Source organism: Euleptes europaea, chromosome 3, assembly GCF_029931775.1.
Source record: "Euleptes europaea isolate rEulEur1 chromosome 3, rEulEur1.hap1, whole genome shotgun sequence".
Classification (NCBI taxonomy): Eukaryota; Metazoa; Chordata; class Lepidosauria; order Squamata; family Sphaerodactylidae; genus Euleptes; species Euleptes europaea.
This window is the reverse complement of record NC_079314.1, coordinates 105,721,655-105,743,807: the sequence shown is the minus strand read 5'-3', so window position 1 is coordinate 105,743,807 and position 22,153 is coordinate 105,721,655. Positions and strand designations below refer to the sequence as shown.

Sequence of the window (22,153 nt, the reverse complement as noted above, 5' to 3'; positions counted from 1 at the left end):
TCTTGTGCAAGCACCTCTGTACAAATGGGCAAAATCAACAACTGCCCACACATGTGCATTCTCTGCTGTGGCCTCCACTTTATGGAATAGCCTGCCTGATGATGTCATGAAGGCTCATACTCTGTCACAGACTTTCCTGGTGTAGTATGGGAGGATGAGTCCTCATTGGAGGAAGAGGAGGACAACACTCCTAAGCCCCACCTTGGCAGACCCTTCCTGTGAGGCTGGGGTTTCAGGGCCTCCTCAAAGGGTCCCTAAGCCAGCACTGATATTGCCCCCTGAGCCAGCATGGACCCAGCTGTGACCAAACCTGCCAAAACACCGCAGGAACAGAAGAGGCAAAGGATTGTGCGCCTGGCAGACCATGGCCTTCCCTCTGCTAAGGAAGTGGTAGAGGAGACTGATAAGTCACCACAGGGTCTGGGATCCAGTGCTCCTCATGAGCAGAGCAGATGACTCAGCTTAGGGGGGAAAGCATAACATGGGAATCAGAGGCGCCTGGAGGGTAACTCCCTATATAAGGCCGCAGAGAGCCAATGTGGGATCAACTTGTCTGCAGTCTTGCTGACTACCAGATGCTGAACCTGTTTTGTAGCCATTCTTGTTACATTGCCTTGCTGTTGATTGCCTTTTGGAATAGTAACATGACCCTGGAGTGAGACCATAGACTGCCTTTTGACTTTCCCTTTGGTTGTGTTATTGGATTCTGGACTGTGACTTTTGAATTGTGACCTGAGAACCCCTGCTGTCAGACTATGTGGTTAATGGGACTTGCCTTCTGTCTGGTGGCCAGGAAGCACTCTCCTGGCTTTCCACAAACTATGCAAGTCTGAACTATTCAGGAGGGCTCTTTTACACTGGTAATATGGCAGTCTTTTAACAAAATGATTCTTTGAATGTTGACAAACATACAGGTAGAGCTAAGAGTCACCTAAAAAGCTTATGATGAGGAACCTTTGACACCTAAAACAAAAAGACATGACAAGACAGTCAATTCCACTGTAGCTTCCACGGATAACCCTAAACTGCAGAACAGGATAATATACTCTGATAATTACTTATTAGAATTTGAGAAATATGTTGCATGACCTTTCTGGTAGATAAATTGCATTCAAACAAGTTATCTGAATTTACACTAATTCCAGAATGGGTGCCTCTCCACATGTATAGCAGAACTATGCCTTATAATCCAAGTGTACTTGCTTACACTCACTAGCACATCTGGACTTTGTTAGACAGCCGTCAGTACTGTTTTGCTGAAGCAGTCTTGCCTCCCCCCACCTCCACAAAGGGGCCTCTCAACCACTATTTCGCCATCAACCAATTGAGAAGGCTAAATATCTTGAGGGCAGTTAAACTGGGGCCACAATATATGGTGACACTCGCAGCTCATCCTTGCAATGATACAGGAAATACAGCATGAACACTGACAACCAATCTGGAACAGGCAGCTCAATTTACTGGAATGGCCTGGTTAACGCTAAGTGCTTTGTTACAAATTCATCTCTGTAGTCGCTCATTCCTGTAGCAACCAGCCCAGGAACTTTAAATTAAAACAACACTAATACCATATCCTCTTTCTGAAAAGCCTCTCCTCATCCAAGTTTAAGCACACACATATACACCAAAATTAAAGAAACAGAATGTTTTTGGCAAAACTCGTTCCCTCTCTTTAACTGTAACCAATTCGCTATTTGAGTGGGTGGGAAAATAATACTGTGTGAGGAATTAAAATTGAGATCCTGGATGAAGAGAATCATCACAGAATCCTGCTAAATATGTATTCCTCCCGGGTTGATCAATGTAGCTTACTCAATGAAGTATTTAAAACAATTTTGATGTGTGACACCCTAAAAACTGAGATTAATCACTTTATTGAGTAATTTCTTTCTCACAACGATAATTGATAATGTGACGAGTACTTTGAACAATCTGACCTGATTGAGTGAATCCTGCAGACACTTTCCCTCCCCTCTAACCTCCGTGCAACGTTACACTGGCACCAGTGTTTTGATTACTGGGTCTTGAGAGAATGACGTTTGAAGTAACAAGTGGAAGCATACCTTCCATAATCAAAACAAAATGCACTTTACAGAGAGTTAATGTTTGTTACTGGGACCATAAAGGGATTCATAAATCAAAGCTTATCAGGAAAAAAGTCACAGCGTAGGGGATCAGGGCAATGGTCCATCTAGCCTAGCATTTTGTCTTTCAGACGCGCTCAGCTGCATATTCAAAGCAGTTCACAAGAAGGGCAGGGTGATGATAGCTAGCCTCCAGCACTAATTAGCTAAAGATATACCAGCTCTGAACACTGAATTTGTGCTTTTGGTTATCAGGTTTATTGGAAGATATTAGTCACTTCCATTTACAATCAGATATCTTTTAGCAAAGACATCCCACACCAGTGCAAGTAATATCATAGTTGATTTATTTGAGGCATGAGCAAAGCATTTATTCCATCTGACAAAACACATACTGGCTTAGCGGAGATCGCAAGAAACTGCCTTATACTGAATTAGACCAGGGTCAGTATTGTCTACTCTGACTGGCAGCAGCTCTTCAGGGTCTCAGGTCTACCAGACTCATTTAACTGGAGGTGCCAGGAATTGAACCTGGGACTGTCTGCATGTCAAGCAGATGCTCTAACACTGAGCCCCAGCCCCAGATCTGCTTTGAAAGCACTTTGAACACCTAGCTGATAACATTTCTTTTCCTGAGGGAGTTTAGGCTTGGGGCTCTTCATTTAGATGTGTATGAATCTTGGGAATAATATAAAGACTGAGACAGAAGCATAGCCCTATTCTTGTGAAACATGCAAAAAGAAGGATGAACAGATGCAGTAAGCATCAACGGAAGATTCTGCAGGTTGAAGAAGCAGACAGTAGAAAAGAGAACCCCTTTTCAGAGGTTCAAACAAGAAAACCTGAAGTTTTGATCAGCTTAATTCCAGAGCAGTAACTGTGTTAGTCAGTTGCAGCAAAAACAAAAACATGGCATAATGCTTTTTACCTGATTACTGGGGATAGCAGTTATAGCACTGTTTCTTGAAAATTTGATATTACGTGGGTTATGCCACTACTTACTTTCATGCTTCTTCACTGAAATGTCAAAATGATCTAACCCACTGTTATCATGAATCTGGAGGTTTATTGAGAAAATCTCATTTGGCTTTTCACTTAACTACGTATTTCACTATAGCTCACTGAATTTCACTGCACTGCATTTGAGCAATGTAGTTTCCTGACTTTTAAAAGAAATCTCAGAATTGTACTGGGAACGAAGTCAGTACCTTCCTAAGGCAAGACACACATTGTTCACAGACTGCCATCCAAATTCAAGACCTTACTACCACTGCCAGGACACTTCTTGAAAGTTAACTACTGCACCACAGAAACATGACTGAAGGCAAAGTTTTTTTTAATGTTTGCCCATGCGATTAGCATACATATAACACTAGAGATCTCAGAATACAGAGATGAAAAGTTGAAGGATAACAAAAACACACAGGTGTTCAATACAAAGCATAATATTTAGATTTAAAATGAACTTTTGCTGCCAGAACTTCACAAAAAGGTTTCCAGTGTTATCATAAATACTGCCTTTTAAAAAGTTTCCAACATACCATAAACACTGGCATTTCATCTTTGAGATCTAATATTTCACTTAACCTAGATACTTTAGCTATCGTCCGTACTTTAGTAATCCATCATTTAATATTCAAACTTTAATCAGATGTCCATTTTTTTGCTATCAACATTTTTACAGGTGTAAGAAAGCCAACGTCTCAAACCATGCCTCTTTTTCTTTTTACTACCAAATCCTGAATAAGATCTACACAAATATTTAAAGGTTTGGGGGCATATTAAAAGTCAATATATAATTTCTCCTAGAGTTTTCTTCCAAATTCCTGAATAATGGGACACTCACACTGTATATATAAGTAGCCTACCACATGTCCAACATTTATGGGAGTGTACTCCCATATATTCTATTCTATTAGTTTTTTTCTTTTATTCTTTTTGGTATACTCAATATACTCAAAATATTCAATCCTGTTTTCAAAATGCTACAGAAGTAATACTTATGTAGCATTTTGAAAACAGTATTGAATATTTTTTAACAGTAAAGTTGAACAGAGGGGCCTTCTGCTATTGCTGTAATGGTAGTCAGAAGGGAACTAAATGGGTCAATAACAGTTATGCCCCCTGAAGCATGCACATAAAATCATGACATTCCAGATAAGGGACAGGGGACCAAGAATGCCTACCTAACTAGTTGTAGAAGACTTTGTAGTTTGCACATGGAGGACTGCACAAATCCATGAAGAACTGGTTGTAAACAACGGCCTTCCTCGTTTTCTCCACAGCTATCAGCAGCAGCAGCTTTGGCACACCTCCGAAGCCACGGTTGTCCAGTATCTTGCCTCTTTGAGGGAGAAGGGCCTGGCTCCAAGGACCTTAGCTACCCACTTGGCAGCAATTTCTTTCTATAGTAAGGCCTATGGCTTTGCTGACTCCTGCCACACAGTCACTGCTTGCCGGGCCATTGAGGGATGGAGGAGGATCTCCCCCACTACACTCAATGCCTGAAGACCCATCACCCTGAATGTTCTGGTCAGGCTTCTTCAGCATCACCCTTGGGTCTGCTGGTCCGAATTTGAGACCGCTTTATTCTGGACTGCCATTACACTGGCTTTTATTGGGGCCTTCAGGTCCAGCAAGCTGGTCCCAGATTCCTGGCATGACCTCAGGTTACAGGGATGTCTCCATCCAGTGACCTGTAGTGCATCTGAGCCAGAAGAGATCCAAGACGAATCAGAGAGAGAAGGGATTCCACTGGTTCACAGGTGATCCACAATGCCTGGATCGCCGCGCTAATGCTCCTGTTGTAATCAATCAGGCTGTGGCCTGTTTTATTCCACCTGAGTCTCTGTGTGCCTCTGTTTCCCCTTTTCCCCTCCCTGCCTCCTTCCACAATGGAGACCACACTAGCTGTTCTCAAGAAACAACAAAGCTACTTTCTTTTTTGCTAGGCTGGACAGGTTGATCACCTGACAGGGACTCAGAGGCCTTTATAAAGGGAGGCTTCTGGGGGCATCTGTTTATAAACAGCACTTCTTTAGTGGCAGTTACAAACCCCACAGTCTCCAGGGATGAAAATCCAAGAAGCTTGTGACAGCAAAACTACCAATAAGGCCTTTGTTTCTATTCCTCCACCAAGCTGGGACCTGCAGGATCACAGATTCTCATAATGCTATAAATCTTTCCCTTCTTTATAATGTTGAGAAGGACGTCAAATGCCAAATCACATTTGATCAGTGTGATGAAATGAGAATATGTATTTTACATTAAAGTTTGGATCTAAAGGCTTTGTTGGTGTATGGCCACTGGTGCAAAGTGACAGTATTTACGATCCTTCCAGTAAAGCTGAATATTCTGAAAATTGTAAACGTTAGATTTCTGACCAGCTTTAATGTTGGTTTTTAACTATCGGAAAAATAACTTAATTGAGCTAACTTTAAACATTTATTTCAATATTAAACGTTAAGTGAAAAACCACTGCTACCAGAGGACCAATGCTTCAGAAGAAATCTTTGGTAGAAAGGGTCTTTGGTTCCAATTTGCTGCCTTTGGCAACAGAATAATTTAGTCATAACGGCAGTTAGTGAAGAAAACGGCAGTGGCGGCAATGGCTACAGGCCCAAAATCGCTGCCCAAAGATGGCAGCTGTTATTAACAATCTGGCGTACAAATGACTTAGAAAAAGAAACCTGGCACTACCACCACTTAGCTGAAATTCATCTAGAGTGGTTCAAGTGACTTCTACAGTTCTCTGAACAGAAAGTTTCCTTCTAGCAGTTCTCCAGTGTTTATATTACCTGGAGAAAGAAGGAAAAGACCATCTGGCTCAGAAGTGTAAGATATCCCAAACACTGGGAACGAGGCAGCCTCTTTCCTGAAGATATCAATGACTTGTAGAAATAGGATGTATTAAAAAGCTTTTCCTTCTACAAGTGAATAACGTTTTATTTTTGCAAGACCGTGTGTTTATGGTGAACAGTTAACATTTTCCTTAAGAAAAATCAAACCAATTGAAGATACCGAATGACAGATTTTTCTGGAGGTGAGCTCAGTTGCCTGCCAGTACAGGCACAGCTGCACAAATGTCTTATCTTAACGTAGCGCCTTCCCAATGAAATGATTACAACCTCTACAGAAACTACCGTATATACTCGCGTATAAGCCGAGTTTTTCAGCCCAAAAAAAGGGCTGAAAAAAGCCAACTCGGCTTATACGCAGGTCAATACGGTAGACGAGGGGATGGGGGAGGGGGGAGGAGGGATAGAGGGAGAGGGGAGGAGGGATAGAGGGAGGGGGAACTTACCGCCGCTGCCGCAGCCATCCCGCACGCCTTCTCTGCGGCCTGGGAGAGGCCTGCAGGGCCTGCCTGAGTGCAGGCAGGCCCCTCCGCCCCCCCCGCCGCCCCCCCGCGCCTTCTCTGCGGCCTGGGAGAGGCCTGCAGGGCCTGCCTGAGTGCAGGCAGGCCCCGCCGCCCCCCCCTCGCCGCCCCCCCCGCGCCTTCTCTGCGGCCTGGGAGAGGCCTGCAGGGCCTGCCTGAGTGCAGGCAGGCCCCGCCGCCCCCCCCGCCTTCTCTGTGGCCTGGGGGAGGCCTGCAGGGCCTGCCTGAGTGCAGGCAGGCCCCGCCGCCCCCCCCCCCCGCGCCTTTTTTGAGGCCTACAGGGCCTGCCTGCGCTCAGGCAGTGCCCCGCTGCCGCCTCCGGCCTGCGTGCCTTCCCTGCTGCCACCTCCAGCTGATCAGCAGGCCTCGTCCTCCCGGTGAGTAAGGGGTTCAGGGGCTCTTCTCCCTCCCCCCTAGGGTGGCGCTGGGGTCAGGGTGGGTGTGGAGGGCCCGGGAGGGGGTGGCACTGGGGTCGGGGTGGGTCTGGAGGGCCCGGGAGGCCGGGTGGGAAGGCGACCTGGGGCAGGGGCATTGTGTAAGCCGACCCTCGGCTTATACACGGGTGCCTAATTTTTCCCCATTTTTGGGGTAAAATTAGGCACCTCGGCTTATACGCGGGTCGGCTTATACATGAGTATATACGGTAAGCAGCAATGTTTTTAGGTATTGTTCTATGTATACAACATTATTGCTAAATCAAATTAATGTGAAACAATCTTCTGTACTACAACACTTCCAACTAAGCACACAATATAGCTTAACCAGTACGTCAACTTCATATGGCAGAATTACCAACCTTACAAATAATAATTTACAGGACATATATGTAACCCTGGCAGAGCACCGTTTTGGTGCCCTCTTTTTGACCAAGTACATGTACGTGCCACGTCCATACATAGAAGCACTCCACAGCACTATGACTATCAGTTTGGGGCATGACGGTGTGGTGTGTGAGGAGGTGTGATGGCAGGAGTGCTCATTTACCCTAAGTAAATTGCAGTTTTGCAGAACTGGCTCTCTCATATAACAACGTACCAACCAGGTAACAATCAAGTCTAGCAGCTGCATGCTTAACAGTATAATCCTAAGCAGAGTTTCACCTCTTCTACATCCACTGAAGTCAACAGGAATGGAAAGCTATGACTACGCTTAGGATTGAAGTGTAATTCTCTTATACCTGTTGCTTTAGCTGTTGCACCAAGCGGTCTTTCTCTCGTTTTAGGGCAGCCACTTCATCTTGGGTTTTTTTCTTAGAGGAAGAGAGCTCCAGCAAAGCAATGTTGGCATCTTTTTCACTAATGGCAGCTAGAAGGGCTTCTTGTCTGAAAAAGAAAGTACGAATGGTTTACTTGCATTTGTACTAACATTTGAGTGTACCTTGCCACATTCGTAAGTTTAGAGACTTTGTATCTGATGCTGTATCAGATGCTGCTGAAGTTCCAATAAAATGGGCTTGTAATACAGATCTTTATAAACTCAAGTGAACCCCTTTGACTCTCAGCTTTCCAATGGACACTGCCCTTCAATGACTACTGTATGCAGAAGAGCTGACACAAATTTAGGATGAAGAGAAGCACAAAGCATCATCTTACTTTACTCATGCAATAGCAATATCACTTAAGCACTCTGGTGACTTTTACACCCTGACATACACTTCGGAAATATTAATATACAATCTCACGAAACAAACAAAAAGAAGTATTTCTTCATACAACGCACAGTTAAATTGTGGAACTCCCCACCCCAGGATGTGGTGATGGCTGCCAACTTGGAAGGCTTTAAGAGGGGAGTAGACATGTTCATGGAGGAGAGGGCTATTCATGGATACTAGTAAAAATGGATCTAGTCATGATCGGAGGAACATGCCGAATCTCCAAGATCGGAGGAACATGCCGAATATATTAGATGCTTTGGAACACAGGCAGGATAATGCTGCTGCAGACATTTTATTTGTAGGCTTCCAAGAGGCTCCTGGTTGGCCACTGCGTGAACAGACTGCTGAACTTGATGGACCTTGGTCTGATCCAGCATGGCCTCTCTTATATTCTTATATGTGTGAGAGTACAACTATTTGAAGTGCAGAAAATGCCTACTCCTCTGAAGGGGGTTAAAAATAGCAAAATTAACTGAAGACAAATAAAAAAGAATAAAGTTTTTGCCATGTTTCCCAGATGTTCCCTCCAACAAGTAACACCTTCGTATTTATTTATGACTTTACAGCTAAGAGATTATAACTTTGAATCAACTCAAATTCCAGATGACACAATTAACTACTTAAAAGTATAGGTATGGACAGCTTCAATAAATGTGTTGGTTTTAAAGATGTGCTTTCATTATGCATGTTTTAATTTGTTAGCTACCTTATGAGGGCAGGAATGGTGGGGTATAAATTTTGTAAAAAAAGAAAGAAAAAATTCCAGAGGCTTGAACAAGGAACCTAGTGTAGTACTACACTACCTAGTGTAGTAAGTACTTTAGAATGAGTGAGCTCAGACCATAGAGACCTTTCAGATCAGAAGGAACAGGGATATGCAACACCAGTAACTATGACTACAAGTCCCTGAATTAACCAGGCCTGGTATTAATACTAGAAACCTGGCCTTTTGGAAACTGTTTGCCCAACAGAGCAGCGCTGTCTACTTACTATATACTTTGGTCTTGAACTCAGGCCTTTGATCTGCCTCCTGATAGATCTCTGGGGCCCCAGTTTGGATAACTAGCCCTCTAACAGCACAATCCTAAGGGGAGGTAGTTAGGTGCTGGCCGGGAAAGGCGCAGCCGCACTGCCTCCTGAGAGGCTTCCCAGCTGATAAAGTCAGAAATAAATTGCCCCCAAATACAATACCCATGAAACTCCTCCATGGAGCTTCACAGGGCTATGCCAGCTATTTTGCTGGCACAACTCCACTGCAGCATGAAGGGGTGTTCCCAAGTCCAAAGGGATGTCGGCTCCGCCTCTGGGAATGCCCCAGGAACATCCTCCTGATGCCGGTGCGGGCCATCGCTTCCAGGAAAGTGGCAGTGCTGGCATCCCGCACTGTGGCGTTGTTCCCTGGGGTCAGCATAAGTTGCCCTACACCAACATCCGTTCCCAACACCAGCTTCCGTGTCACTTTGCACAGGCTCCGGCGTAGGGGTCACATGGCTCCTACGCGGCTCCACCCCCTTAGAATTCCTCTGTAAGTATAGATTGACATATGGCTTGACACAATTACATATTTGTCTGTTTTTCCTATAAAAGATGCATGTTCTCTGGACCAGCTACCAAAATCACATTGTTTCTAGAACACAGCAGCCCATTTCCTGCGTTTAGTTTACAAACATTTTAAGAAATCCTGTATCCACACTTTCTGATAACTACAAAACAGAAGGGAAAAGACAACAGACTATTAAGCAGCAAATCATCCACATCCATAGGTTAGGTTATCAAAAGGCTATATTAAAGATAAAAGTAGCCCTCCATTCAGGTGTCATCCTGAAGGGACTTCAAATTGCATTTCTCCTCTGAAGACCACAAACTGATACACTATGTAACAAAACATTTCTCCATAATACAGAATGATGTAGTTGAATGACCAAATACTCCTCTCACCAACTCTGCAGAAACACTGTAAACGAAATACATAAAATTGGACAAACGTATTACATTTGTTTTCCTAAGGTATTTTAAATGTCTGATGATTGCTCATATTTCCCAGATTGGAGCTTGCAAATTGTCACAAATGCTAATGCAATCCTCTTGCTAAAACAGAACCAAGGTGATGGTGGAAAGTGCTGTAAAGTCACAGCTGACTTACGGCAACCCTGTAGGGTTTTCAAGACAAGAGATGTTTGGAGGTGGTTTGTCATTTCCTGCCTCCGTGTGAGCTGAGAGAGTTCTGAGAGAACTGTGACTGGCCCAAGGTCACCCAGCAGGCTTCATGCGGAGGAACCTGGGGAATCAAACCCAGTTCTTCAGATTAGGGTCTGTCGCTCTTAACCACTACACCACATTGGCTTCTTCCATTTCTTACATGTTTGCCTATTTTTATTTATACTTTATAGTCCACATTAACCAGTATGTAATCCAATATGAGGGAGTGAAGGCAGCATGGTACAGCCCGATCTCATCACATCTTGGAAACTAAGTAGGGTCAGTACTGAGAAGGGAGACCACCAAGGAAGATTCTGCAGAGGAAGGCAATGGCAAACCACCTCTGCTTCTCACTTGCTTTGAAAGCCCATTACTGGGGTCACCATAGGTCAGCTGCAACTTGATGGCACTTTACACACATAATCCAATATGAATTATAAAGCACTTTGCACCCTGAGAAGGATGCCAGTCTTGTGGTATATATGATCCTGACAAACTCAGAAGAAGAAAAAACATAGTTCTTTCTGATACAACAAAGGTTAAACACGGATTGCAATCCTATCAGACAAATCGTATGTACCACTTATTTCAATGATCTACATTCAGCTTGCACAATATGAAGACTTTAAGGGGCATGCAGCATATCATGTGCTAGATAAACCTGGGGTTTTTTGTTTTAAAATTTATCTGCACTTGGCAGGCAGCAGTATACAGCTTAATATTCTATGCATCGATTTAGGCAATACTGATCACTTGACTTAACCCTGCAGAACAGAAATTGGATATCAAAACTTTTAAGCAAATGGCTTGATGTTGTATTGGATCGAACAAGAAATCTAGGCTGAGATGTCAGCATAATAGGTTTTCTCATCTTTTCCGGTGCTATCTATACCTCATAACTATTGTTCATATCTTATTTCCTTATTGACTACATAATCACTACATTTTAACTATTATTGTTGATTTATCTAAGACTGAGGGCTGTTTCACACATGTTTACATGTCCCTTGATATATCAGCAGTTCATGAACCACATCCATTGACGAGCAGCGTGCCTGCGGTGATGGTTAGTGATATTAAACCTCTGTCTGTTTCACATATGCAAGTAATCATTTAATATTGTTGTCATCAAGTAGGGACTGTATCAAGTGATGAACAACACATGAACACATGCTAGATTTACACATTGGAAGAGGTATATATTTTAATCAAAATAATAACTATAATACAGCTTTCAATAAAGGTGATATTCAATCTATATGTTATTGTTTAGGTTCTTTCAAAGAAATTATTTTAATGATGGTAGTTCCAACCTTAGCACAAACTGGAAGTTCTGCACTTGGAACTCTCAGAGGTAACAGTCATCTTTGGTTTTCCAAACAAGTAATTCAGAGGTTGACAAATCCCACAGTTACAAGCAGGAAATGTGAGGGATTCCCCTCTTCACAAATGCCAAACCCCACTGCAAAGACATCTTGGATCTGGCTTTGAGGATGTGTCTGCCTCTTAATGAAAGGCTCATCTAAGGGGCAAAACACTATGTGCTGGTTACATTTCTCCCATTCCTGCTGCAGAATGACATGAATAAATCACTTGGCCGAGGTCAGAGCAGCCTGCTCATAAAGTGATTCATGGATCCAGAAGTGCTATCCCTCGGGACTATGTACTTTATTTCAGTAAACCTCAGAACAAGATACAATTTCCTGTCTCGAGGAGCAGCTTTTAAATCAGGATACCTGGACAGCCCTGCAACTACTTTGAGAAACAATAGGTCTCAGCCTCACCCTTGCTTCTTGCTGCTAGCCTGTACTTACCCCAGAACTACTAAATTTCAAGCTAAGTACTGGCTACACAAGTAAAATTACGGACGTCTCTAGATGCTAAATTTACCAGCACATTCTACACTTCCTCCTTCCTTTCCCCCAATCTCTAGATGCATTTCCCCCCTAATTGTTTTCCCAGCCAAATAAGGAAAACTGGAATGTTTGCTCAGGATCTCCACTTAGAGGTAAGACTGAGGCTACTAACTAACTGATGAGTTACTAACCAACATAAAAAAGGTAAGAGAATCTGCTTCATAAATAGTTAATATGGCTGGAATGAATTTGATATTTTAAAATTAAAATTGTCATATAGAAACCCATACCAGAAAATATTTTAACAGTAACTCACGCTTGGGACAACTGCACAAGACAATTCTTTCGTACACAAGAGACATACTTTTTTCTTATAAGTGATAGATTGTTCCTAAAATTAAGAAGACCAAGTTTGCAGATGACACCAAATTATTTAGGGTGGTTAAAACAAAATCGGACTGTGAAGAGCTCCAGAAGGATCTCTGCGTACTGGAAGAATGGGCATTAAAATGGAAAATGAGATTCAATGTGAGTAAGTGTAAAGTGATGCATATTGGGGCAAAAAATCCCAACTTCACATATACACTGATGGGATCTGTGCTGGCAACGACAGACCAAGAAAGGGATCTTGGGGTGGTAGTGGATAGCTCAATGAAGATGTCAACCCAGTGTGCGGCTGCTGTAAAAAAGGCAAATTCCATGCTGGCTATAATTAGACGAGGAATGGAGAATAAAACTGCTGATAGCATACTGCCCTTGTACAATCTATGGTGAGACCACACTTGGAATACTGTGTACAGTTCTGGTCACCACACCTAAAAAAGGATATTACAGAGCTTGAGAAGGTGCAGAAAAGAGCAACCAAAATGATTAGGGGACTAGAGCAACTGTCCTATGGGGAGCGGTTAAGACGCTTAGGGCTGTTTAGCTTGGAAAGAAGGTGACTGAGGGGAGACATGATAGAGGTCTATAAAATTATGCATGGTTTGGAGAGAGTGGACAGGGAGAGGTTTTTCTCCCTCTCCCATAATGCTAAAACACGGGGTCATCTGCTAAAGCTGGAGGGTGAGAGATTCAAAACAGATAAACGGAAGTATTTTTTCACACAACGCTTAGTTAAATTGTGGAACTCCCTGCCCCAGGATGTGGTGATGGCTGCCAGCTTGGAGGGCTTTAAGAGGGGAGTGGACATATTCATGGAGGAGAGGGGTATTCATGGCAGTTAGAATGGATATTAGTCATGCTGCATACCTATTCTCTCTAGTATCAGAGGAGCATGCCTATTATTTTGGGTGCAGTGGAACACAGGCAGGATGGTGCTGCTGCACTCGACTTCCTAGAGGCACCTGGTTGGCCACTGTGTGAACAGACTGCTGGACTTGATGGGCCTTGGTCTGATCCAGCAGGGCCTTTCTTATGTTCTTAAGTTCTTATTATTTGGAATTCACAGCCATAGCAAGACACAGATACTGACCAGAAGCTCCATGTAAGTATACATTTGGTAGTTTAACACTTATGCTTGCAAAAACCACTTTAATCAGATACTGGGATCTAGCAGATCCCAATTAAATCATTGCCAAAAACATCTCATTTTTTGAACTATGGCCCAATTTAAAGTAAAAATATGAAGCTGTATTAACAACTGTTGGATTGGATCATAGAGAAAGTGTTCCATGTGTGCAACAGTCCTTGTGCAAGATGGCGTTGAAGTTATTTTTATTTTACTTCATTTACACCCTGCTTTTTTCCCCAATTGGAACCCACAGCAGTTTCCATTTTTTCCCTCTCCTCCATTTTATGCTCACAAAAACCCTCTGAAGTAAGCTACGCTGAGAGTGACTGGCCCACAGTTACCCAACGAGTACCATGACACAGTTGGGATTTGAAACTAGGTCTCCCATATCCTTGGTTGAAACTCTAACCACTACACCAAGTGGCTTTTGTGGGGTAGCTGCTGTTGAACAGCAGCAAGCAGCCAGGCCTAAGTAAGTCATGCAAGCCAGGTGGGAGCAAGTCACCTGGTGGCTGCTGCCAGGCCTGCCCTGATGAGTCCTCCCTGAAAGGCTAAATGGTCCTGAAAAGGGCCCTGCCCCCTTCCCCATACCTTTTACTAGGACTGAAGGCTGGCAATGCAGTTGTGTTTGCCTAGCAATAGCCACTGAGGGTATTCATTTCTTAAAGCTACAGGCACAGCTTCTATTATTTGGTGGGGGGGGGGCTTAACTCCTCAATTTATTTTTAGGTTTCCGATTTTTCTGCAGATCTAGGGAATTTCTCAGGTTTGTGGAAAGATCAGTATTGTCTATTCATGACTCCTATCTCTGGATTTAAACATCCATTGATTTGGCAATGTTGAGAATTAGATATACTGATACTTAAGACTTCCAAAAAACTTGTGACAAGGTCCCTCACCAAAGATTCCTAAGTAATTTTAGCAGTCATGGGATATGATGAAAGGTCCTCTTAAAGATTAAAAATTGGTTAAACGAGAAGTCGAGAGTAGGATTAGTTCATGCAACGAGGGTAGTTAGCAGTGGGGTTCCACATAGGACAGTATTGGGACAGGTGGTATTTAAGTTGTTTATAAATGACCTAGAATTGAAATGAGCATTGTAGCAGCCAAGTCTGCAGATAATGCCATAATATTCAGAATGATGAAAGTCAAAACAAAGGCTCAGGAGGTTGTCACCGAACTGGGTAAACCGTAAATGGAACAATATAGCAAATGAAATTCAATGTACCAATGTGCAAGTTGATGCACACTGCAGCAATAAATCTTCATTTTAAATATATGCTGATGGGCCTGAACTGGCAGTAACTGAAAAGGAAAGATCTAGGGGTTGTAGTGTGTACAGAGATTTTCCTCTCTCTCCCTTGTAATACGGGGGGGGGGGGATGTTGGGAAGATGGCTTCTAACTATTAAGGTCCACCTAAATATTAATCTCTCTCCTCCTGCAAGTATTTAACTTTGTTTAAGTCATACTGCATATCTTGTCAGCTGCTCTGGGTCCCTACTGGGAAGAAAGTGGGATAAAAATGCACTAAATAAAATAAATACTAGAACTTGGGGCCGTCCAACGAAGTTAACAGGCAATAAGACAGTCCAAAAAAGGCACTTGTTTGGGGGCTTTCTAGAGGCACCTGGATGGCCACTGTGTGAACAGACTGCTGGACTTGATCTGATCCAGCAGGGCTTTTCTTATGTTCTTACTTTTCACTAAATAATTAAATCGTGGGATTCATTGCCAGTGGATGTAATGATGGCCACTAACATGGACGGCTTTAAAAGGAGACTAGACAGATTCATGGAAAATAGGTCCACTAATGACGATTACTAGTTGTGATAATGAAACCTCTGAGTACCAGTGCTAGGAGGAAATATCAGATGGAGACCTTGGCCTCTGTCACATTTACTGGCCTCCCAAAATTAAATGATTGCTCATTGTATGAAATAGGATGCTGGAGCAGACTGACCACTGGTCTGACCCAACAGGGGACCTCATATACTCTTATATTTAAGTACTCCATTGTGGTCAACAAGGACCTCCAAATCATGGAAAATAATGCTACAGTTAAAGGCTAAGTGGTCTAAGGTCTCTCTCCCACTATCAAAGATCAGTGGCATTCTACAAAATCTTTACCCTTTCTGTAGCACAGCAGTCAAAGTTTACAACAAAGTCTACCCAAGGAATTTAAGCTAACAGCTTTCATGTGGATCCAGCACCGTTGCACACTCCTCAGAGAGAAGAACTTTCTTTTTGCATCACATTGCAAAAAGAAAGTTACCGGTATTCTTAAAGATAGATGAAAGCCATTCTCCCTCCTGAAGATACAGAGACAGGCCCGTGCATGCTCAATTCACAGGTCATGCTGAGGGGAGAAAAGTAATAACAGCTTGACAAGAACAGACACCTTTTCATAGAGAAGTCAGCCATTCACATTTTCTGTCCTAGACATAACACTATGGAAAATCTTTGAGAAAACCTACTCAAAAATAGAGCAGGGAGTTTTTGAAAGTAAGAATAAAGTTCATTGGGCAATAATCCTTTCCTTTCCTTTTATCCCTTAGAAGCTCCTTGATCAATTGATCTTGAGCAGCATATATCTAGTGTTGGAGGGATATAAGGACTGAAACAAATCTTGCCACTGACAATGTAGCCTTGGGGTCCCTGTCGCTTAGTAAAAAAGGCATTATGTCAGTCACAGAGGCATTGGATTTGTATATTAAAAGGGGGGAAATATAGTGCGATCGAAGTTCCTCGTAAAAGCGGCATTCCAAAAGGGCATGGGGTAATGTGTCAATAGAGCCAGAAAAGCAAGGGCAGATCCTGTCTGAGTATGGTATATTCAGAATTCTGCCCTAATTGGGCAATAATGATAAGCTCATCTAGGTTATCCAGAAAATGTGCATGCTTTATGGCATATTCTATAAATCAACAGGAAAATGTAGATTTTTCAAATCCAAGCTTCCCACATGTTGCAGCACTTGAAGGAAAGCAATAAAGGCAGAAAAGCTAAGAGGGTTTTCATGGCAAGAACCAAATTTTCAAGACCACCTGTATGGGTCAGATTATCTCTGGGTGAGTTTGTGAGCCCAACCTCTCTTATATGAACAGCCCTGATGTCCAGCTAGTCCAGTACACTGCTTTTAACAGTGGACAACCAGATACCTCTGAAGTGCCATGAGAGTGCATGAAAGGAACAAAGCTTCTCCTTATCTTGTCCTTAGTATCCACTATTCATAGGCATGCCGCTTACGGACAGGGATGTTCCATTCATATATAGTGACCAATAGGCTGCCATTCTACCTGTCTTTGTCAAAAGGAATATGTGGTGAGCAGATACTGTATCTTTTTAAAGACTGATAAAGCAACAAGTTTATTAAAATACTAGCATCTCATTTCAGATCTCACACAGATTTCAGCCCAACAAGTCACACACATCAAAACAAGGTAAATTGGAATTTATATGGAAGAGGTTCCTTGATGCAGGGGAAGCTAAGAGTTGCTTCCCCAAGCAAACATGAAATAGCCGTAAGACTGATCACTTTATTTTGTGAGAATGACAATTCTGGGGTGGTGGTGGCAGCTAAGCCAGTATGTTTGGAGATAGGGGAGCACACAAGTACACAGGGTTCAACAGAATGAGGGTCCAAGTGCAACTACTGCCTCAAAGCCTGTTTGCACAAATCTGAATTGGCCTCATGGTGACTATTCATAAGGGATCCCCAAAAGAGCTCCAAAGTCTGCCTTAAGCCCAGGTGCTGTAATTGCTGTCTGTCAAAACAGAACTGTTTTCTCAGTAAACATTTCAAAGCGCCTGGTGCTAGGCTGATTAGTTTGAAGGTGGGCGGATGATGGGAGTGGTGAATGAGGGACAGAATAAGACTGATGGCCTGTAGACACTGAGCTTTCATTTAGTTAAAGCACCCCAGAGAGACTCTGACTCTATACTTTAGAGAGAATTCTTGCCCTTTCTAGGAGAACGAAGCAAGCCAACAGGAAGGAATTGTTACAAATAATGTCTGGGTTCCTGACATGGGAAATGTAAAGCGGTTCAGGAAGCACGAGCTGATCAACAAAATGTACCAAGTGGAGTTACTGATCTTGCTTCTCCCAAAGCATAAAACTCTCAGAATGAGGTAATTCCTTGTAGCATGGCAAGGAAGACTTTCCCACCACATTTTCGTTCAACGGTAAGGGAAAGTTCCTGCAGTTAACATTTTCCCCAATCTTACCCACAGTTACAACACTGTGGGCTCCTTGAATGCTTAAGCTGTGTTCTCATTATTACTTCCTAATAATGTGGAGAAACAGCTTCAAATCCTTCTGCTGCTGGTAAATGCACATTGGCCATAGCCTCTATTCAAGCAACAAAATTTGATAATCCACAACATTTTAAAGAGCCAGCCAATGACGTCTTTGACATCTGAGAATGTAACAAGCCATGAAGGAAGATTAGGGCTTTGAATAAAGGGACTGAGTGTAAGGAGGGAGCAAGTGTCACAGAATAGGACTTCAGCTATTCTTGGCAGTTAACCCTATTTTGATTGATTGGGGCTGAAATTGACATGTTTATCTTCAGATTTTATTTTAACAAACAACATCACATGGAGTCTAATACCCTAAAATTTCTTATTCCAGGCTATTACAAGCCACAGCTAATATTCAACAAACAACATTCAGTTAGCTGATCCCCAGTGTTAATTACATTGTATATCTCAGTCCCAGACTCTACAGGATATATTTTTTCCCTATCAAGCGGACTCATGGCAACCCCATGGAGTTTTCAAGGCAAGAGACATTCAGAGGTGGTTTGCTATTGCCTGCCTCTGCATAGCAACCCTAGACTTCCTTGGTGGTCTCCCGTCAAAGTACTAACCAGGGCCAACCCTGCTCAGCTTCTGAGTTCTGATGAGATTGGCTAACCTGGGCCATCCAGGTCAGGGCATAAAATATAACAGGAATATCCTTTCCTTTCCAGAGCAATGACTAGAAGAGTGCTAAATTAGTTTCTAAAGGAAAATATGGTAGATAGGAATTTAGCAACTAGTAAGGTTATATTTGGATCACCGTCTTCCATCAGTTAGGGAATAACATCCCTTTAAAAATTATTAAATTGTAAATATGATAAAACAGGTAAAATCCAGTGATTCTTAAAAACAGTAAAAAAAAGGAGCATTACATTATTTTATGACATAACGTATCAATTTTACCCTGGCCTCAATGACAAAGACAATCTCAATATGGAATATTACGGAAACGCCCCCCCCCCCATGCAATACTTCAGAGGGATTAGTGTTAAAATGAGCTAGATCGAACTGCCCTAACATAATGAGAAACTGTTAAATATCATATAGAAAGGCAAGGACCAAGGTGGAAAATACCAAAGAATTGGATTGAACAAGCTCTACAAGCATGAATTACCGTGCTGTCATAATCAAGCTCAGTAAGGTGATGTTTGACAACAGAAAGGTTGCTATTTGGGGGTGGGGGGAGAATCAGTATTTTAGATTTACTGTAGTTTACTCTTCTTCTAAACAGTAATTTGAGAAACGCCTCAGAAGTGTCTTCAGACCCATCTTAGTACGAGAAATAAGAACAGAATCATCACCATAAAGCAGCAATGGTGATTCTTTCGATGCTAATCTGAGGGCATGAAGCTCCAGCGACGAGAGGTTCAACATCAGAGCACTTAAATACAGATTAAAAAGGAGGGGAGCAAGCAGACAACCTTGCCTAACCCCCACCATCAAAACTGAAACTGTCTGAGTTACCCCTCATCACCACAGCACACCTGCACTGTAGTATTAGTGTATAATATCTTGATTAACCAGAGTAGTCTTTTATCAAGTGATGAGCCCTCCAGTTTCTCCCACAGCTTTGTCCTACTGACTGAATCAAATGCACCCTTGAGAGCCATAAGAGCCACATACAACTTCCCCCCTGGCACAGCTGTATACTTTCCTGCTAAAGTTTATTCAGTTAAGTCTTCCATCGAGTTATTATATGTATCTTACATACAAGCTACTTTCTTGTGCACCTTTTATGCCTGCACCCTTGTGCACCCTTTATGCCTGGTCTACTTACTTCTGAATTGTGCAAATGAGAATGAGCAACTGATATGCATATTGAGCTCTGTCAAGCCTCCCACTTTTTTCATACAACACAAGTAACTGGGCTAAATATCACTTTGCCTATATTCAGCAGGTGTAGTGCAAAGAGTCAAGTGTTGCTAAAATTGAACCATGGTTCAAATAAAAATATAGCTACTGCTGTGCGGGGCAGGGGGAGAGAGAGATACCATTTATTTATTTATTTGATTTTTACCCCGCCCTTTCCCTAAAAGACTAAATAAGCATGTAAAACTAATTCTTATTCTTTTTGATGTAAGCCCCTTCCCTGTTCCCCCACATCTAAGCCATGCACTACTCTTTTAAACAGTAACCTTCTGCTTTGCCCTGTACTGAGCCTTATTTCCTGTTTCTGGTTGCTGCCTCAGACCAATAAAGAAATCATAGCAGGTGGCTGTATTTAGCTCAGGTCCCCTGTGAAACCCTCTCACTCTCTGCTGGACTCACAAACAAAATTAAAATACCTGTCACAGAAATATTACAGATATATATGGGATACAACAAGATTTGCTTTTGCCAACTCACTATGACTCAATTAAAATGTGTGGTAAATTATAGCTATAGAACAGGCAAATATTAACATTGAAAAAGAAAAAATAAATTTAAATTACTAAAACTGAATGTAGCATTCTTAAGAATTCTTAATTTTGCTAATACTGAATACCTGAACGAAAACTGTTGCTCTTCATGTCCATTAATGTTTAAATGCATTTTGAAATACGTTGCCAAACATATCAAAACCTGATCAAATCTAATTAAGCCACCAGAGTTGACAAAAATCAAACCTCTTACAAGATGTTGTGATCAATTCAATAACATGAATTTTACAAAGACTTACTGATGCTCAACACTGATGGTTATTTGGTTTTTTCGTCACATAGGTCTAAAAAATTTCTGAAAGGTTTATTTAATATGTACCCTGCAGTTCCCCTCCTGGTTTCCCAGTGAAGTCTATCCCTAGTTGTATGACGGTTAATGTATCATCCATTTGAGCCAGTGGTTACATGTGAGCTGTCTTTTTTATTCTACATGATGGCGTTTCTTCTGGCCATCACTTCTGCATTCAGAGTGGGGGAGTTAAAGCGCTACATTGTTCAGCCCCTTTTATGAGGTTCCGTGGGGATAAAGTTGTACTGGACATGAGCTTAGACTTTCTTAAGGTGTTGTCTAGTTTCCGTATGTCACAAGCCATTGTCCTCTCCATCTTCTTTCACTCTCCCACTGGCCAGAAGCAACAGACACTGCACATATTAGATGTGAGGAGAGTGTTACTATTTTAGTTAATGTGAGGAGAGTGTTACTATTTTAGTTAAAGTGCACCAAAGACTTACACAAAGCAGAAAATGTGTTTATGTACTTCTCAGGTCCTAAAAGGGAACAAACTGTCTCTACTGTCCTAGACTCTTTCTCATTGGGTGGTCTAGGCTATTTGACTGGCTTATTCTCTGTCCAAGGTGGACTGTCCCTTTCCAGTTAAGGTGCATTCCACCAGTGCACAAGCTTCATTAGCTATGTTTATATTTTTTATTTAAAATTTAATTTATTTACCTTTATTCGGGTTGGGAAACCTCACAGGACTGCAGCGGCTATGCTGCCCACGGATGCCATGTATTCACACCCGTTAGGAATGGGTGTTTGTTCCAGCTTGTATTATATTTATCAATCTGATTTTTGTAGAATTACATGTACGATACTTCAACTTTTATTTTCTTTGTCAACCAGATCTGTTGAATGAGATACTGAGTGTATTCATGTGGCGTAGCAGTCATTTTTCAGAGATGGAGTTCATGGATTAAATTATAGAGCACAAGGAATCAACTTATACAAGACCAGCTGTGGCATTCATTAGGAAGTTTCTCAGTGTCTCAGCAGACTTTTCAATTCAGCCTTGCTCCCAAAAGTAAATATATCAGCTTCAATTAATTTTCATCACAAATTTGTGTGGGTGGGGGCAGTGTTCTTGATCTGATTTTGCATTATTAACTCTTCTCATAAAACCATCATCATATTTTATTTGGCATACCCATAATCATAACCAAACAACTGTACAACATTTGTTATACTTCCCCTGCCCATCCTCACATTTGGACATGCTATCAACCATATGGTATTAATAGCCATTATACTGCATGTTTTGATTTATAAACTTTTTAAAAGTGATTACTCAAAAGAGTGGCACTGTGGTTTTGGTGGTTCTAACACAAAACAACACTGTTAGCAAGACACTGCTTAGTAAACACAAAGGACAAACGAACCTGAAAATGATGAAACCTGGCATATAGTTATTTCAGCAGCCTACTGTGTAATGCAAACACAAAAACCAGTTAGTTTAGTAAGTACAGAACAAA

General features: G+C 42.1%; 1 protein-coding gene across 9 annotated transcripts in view; it reads right to left on the bottom strand.

Annotated features, from left to right (window-relative positions):
• Positions 1–22,153, bottom strand: part of ERC1 (ELKS/RAB6-interacting/CAST family member 1) — a 228,298-nt gene that overhangs the window by 56,337 nt on the left and 149,808 nt on the right. For all 9 annotated transcript variants that reach the window (XM_056847361.1, XM_056847362.1, XM_056847363.1 and 6 more), the window contains one exon: positions 7,640–7,784. In XM_056847361.1, the coding sequence (XP_056703339.1) occupies positions 7,640–7,784 (145 nt within the window). The remainder of the gene's footprint in view (positions 1–7,639; positions 7,785–22,153) is intronic.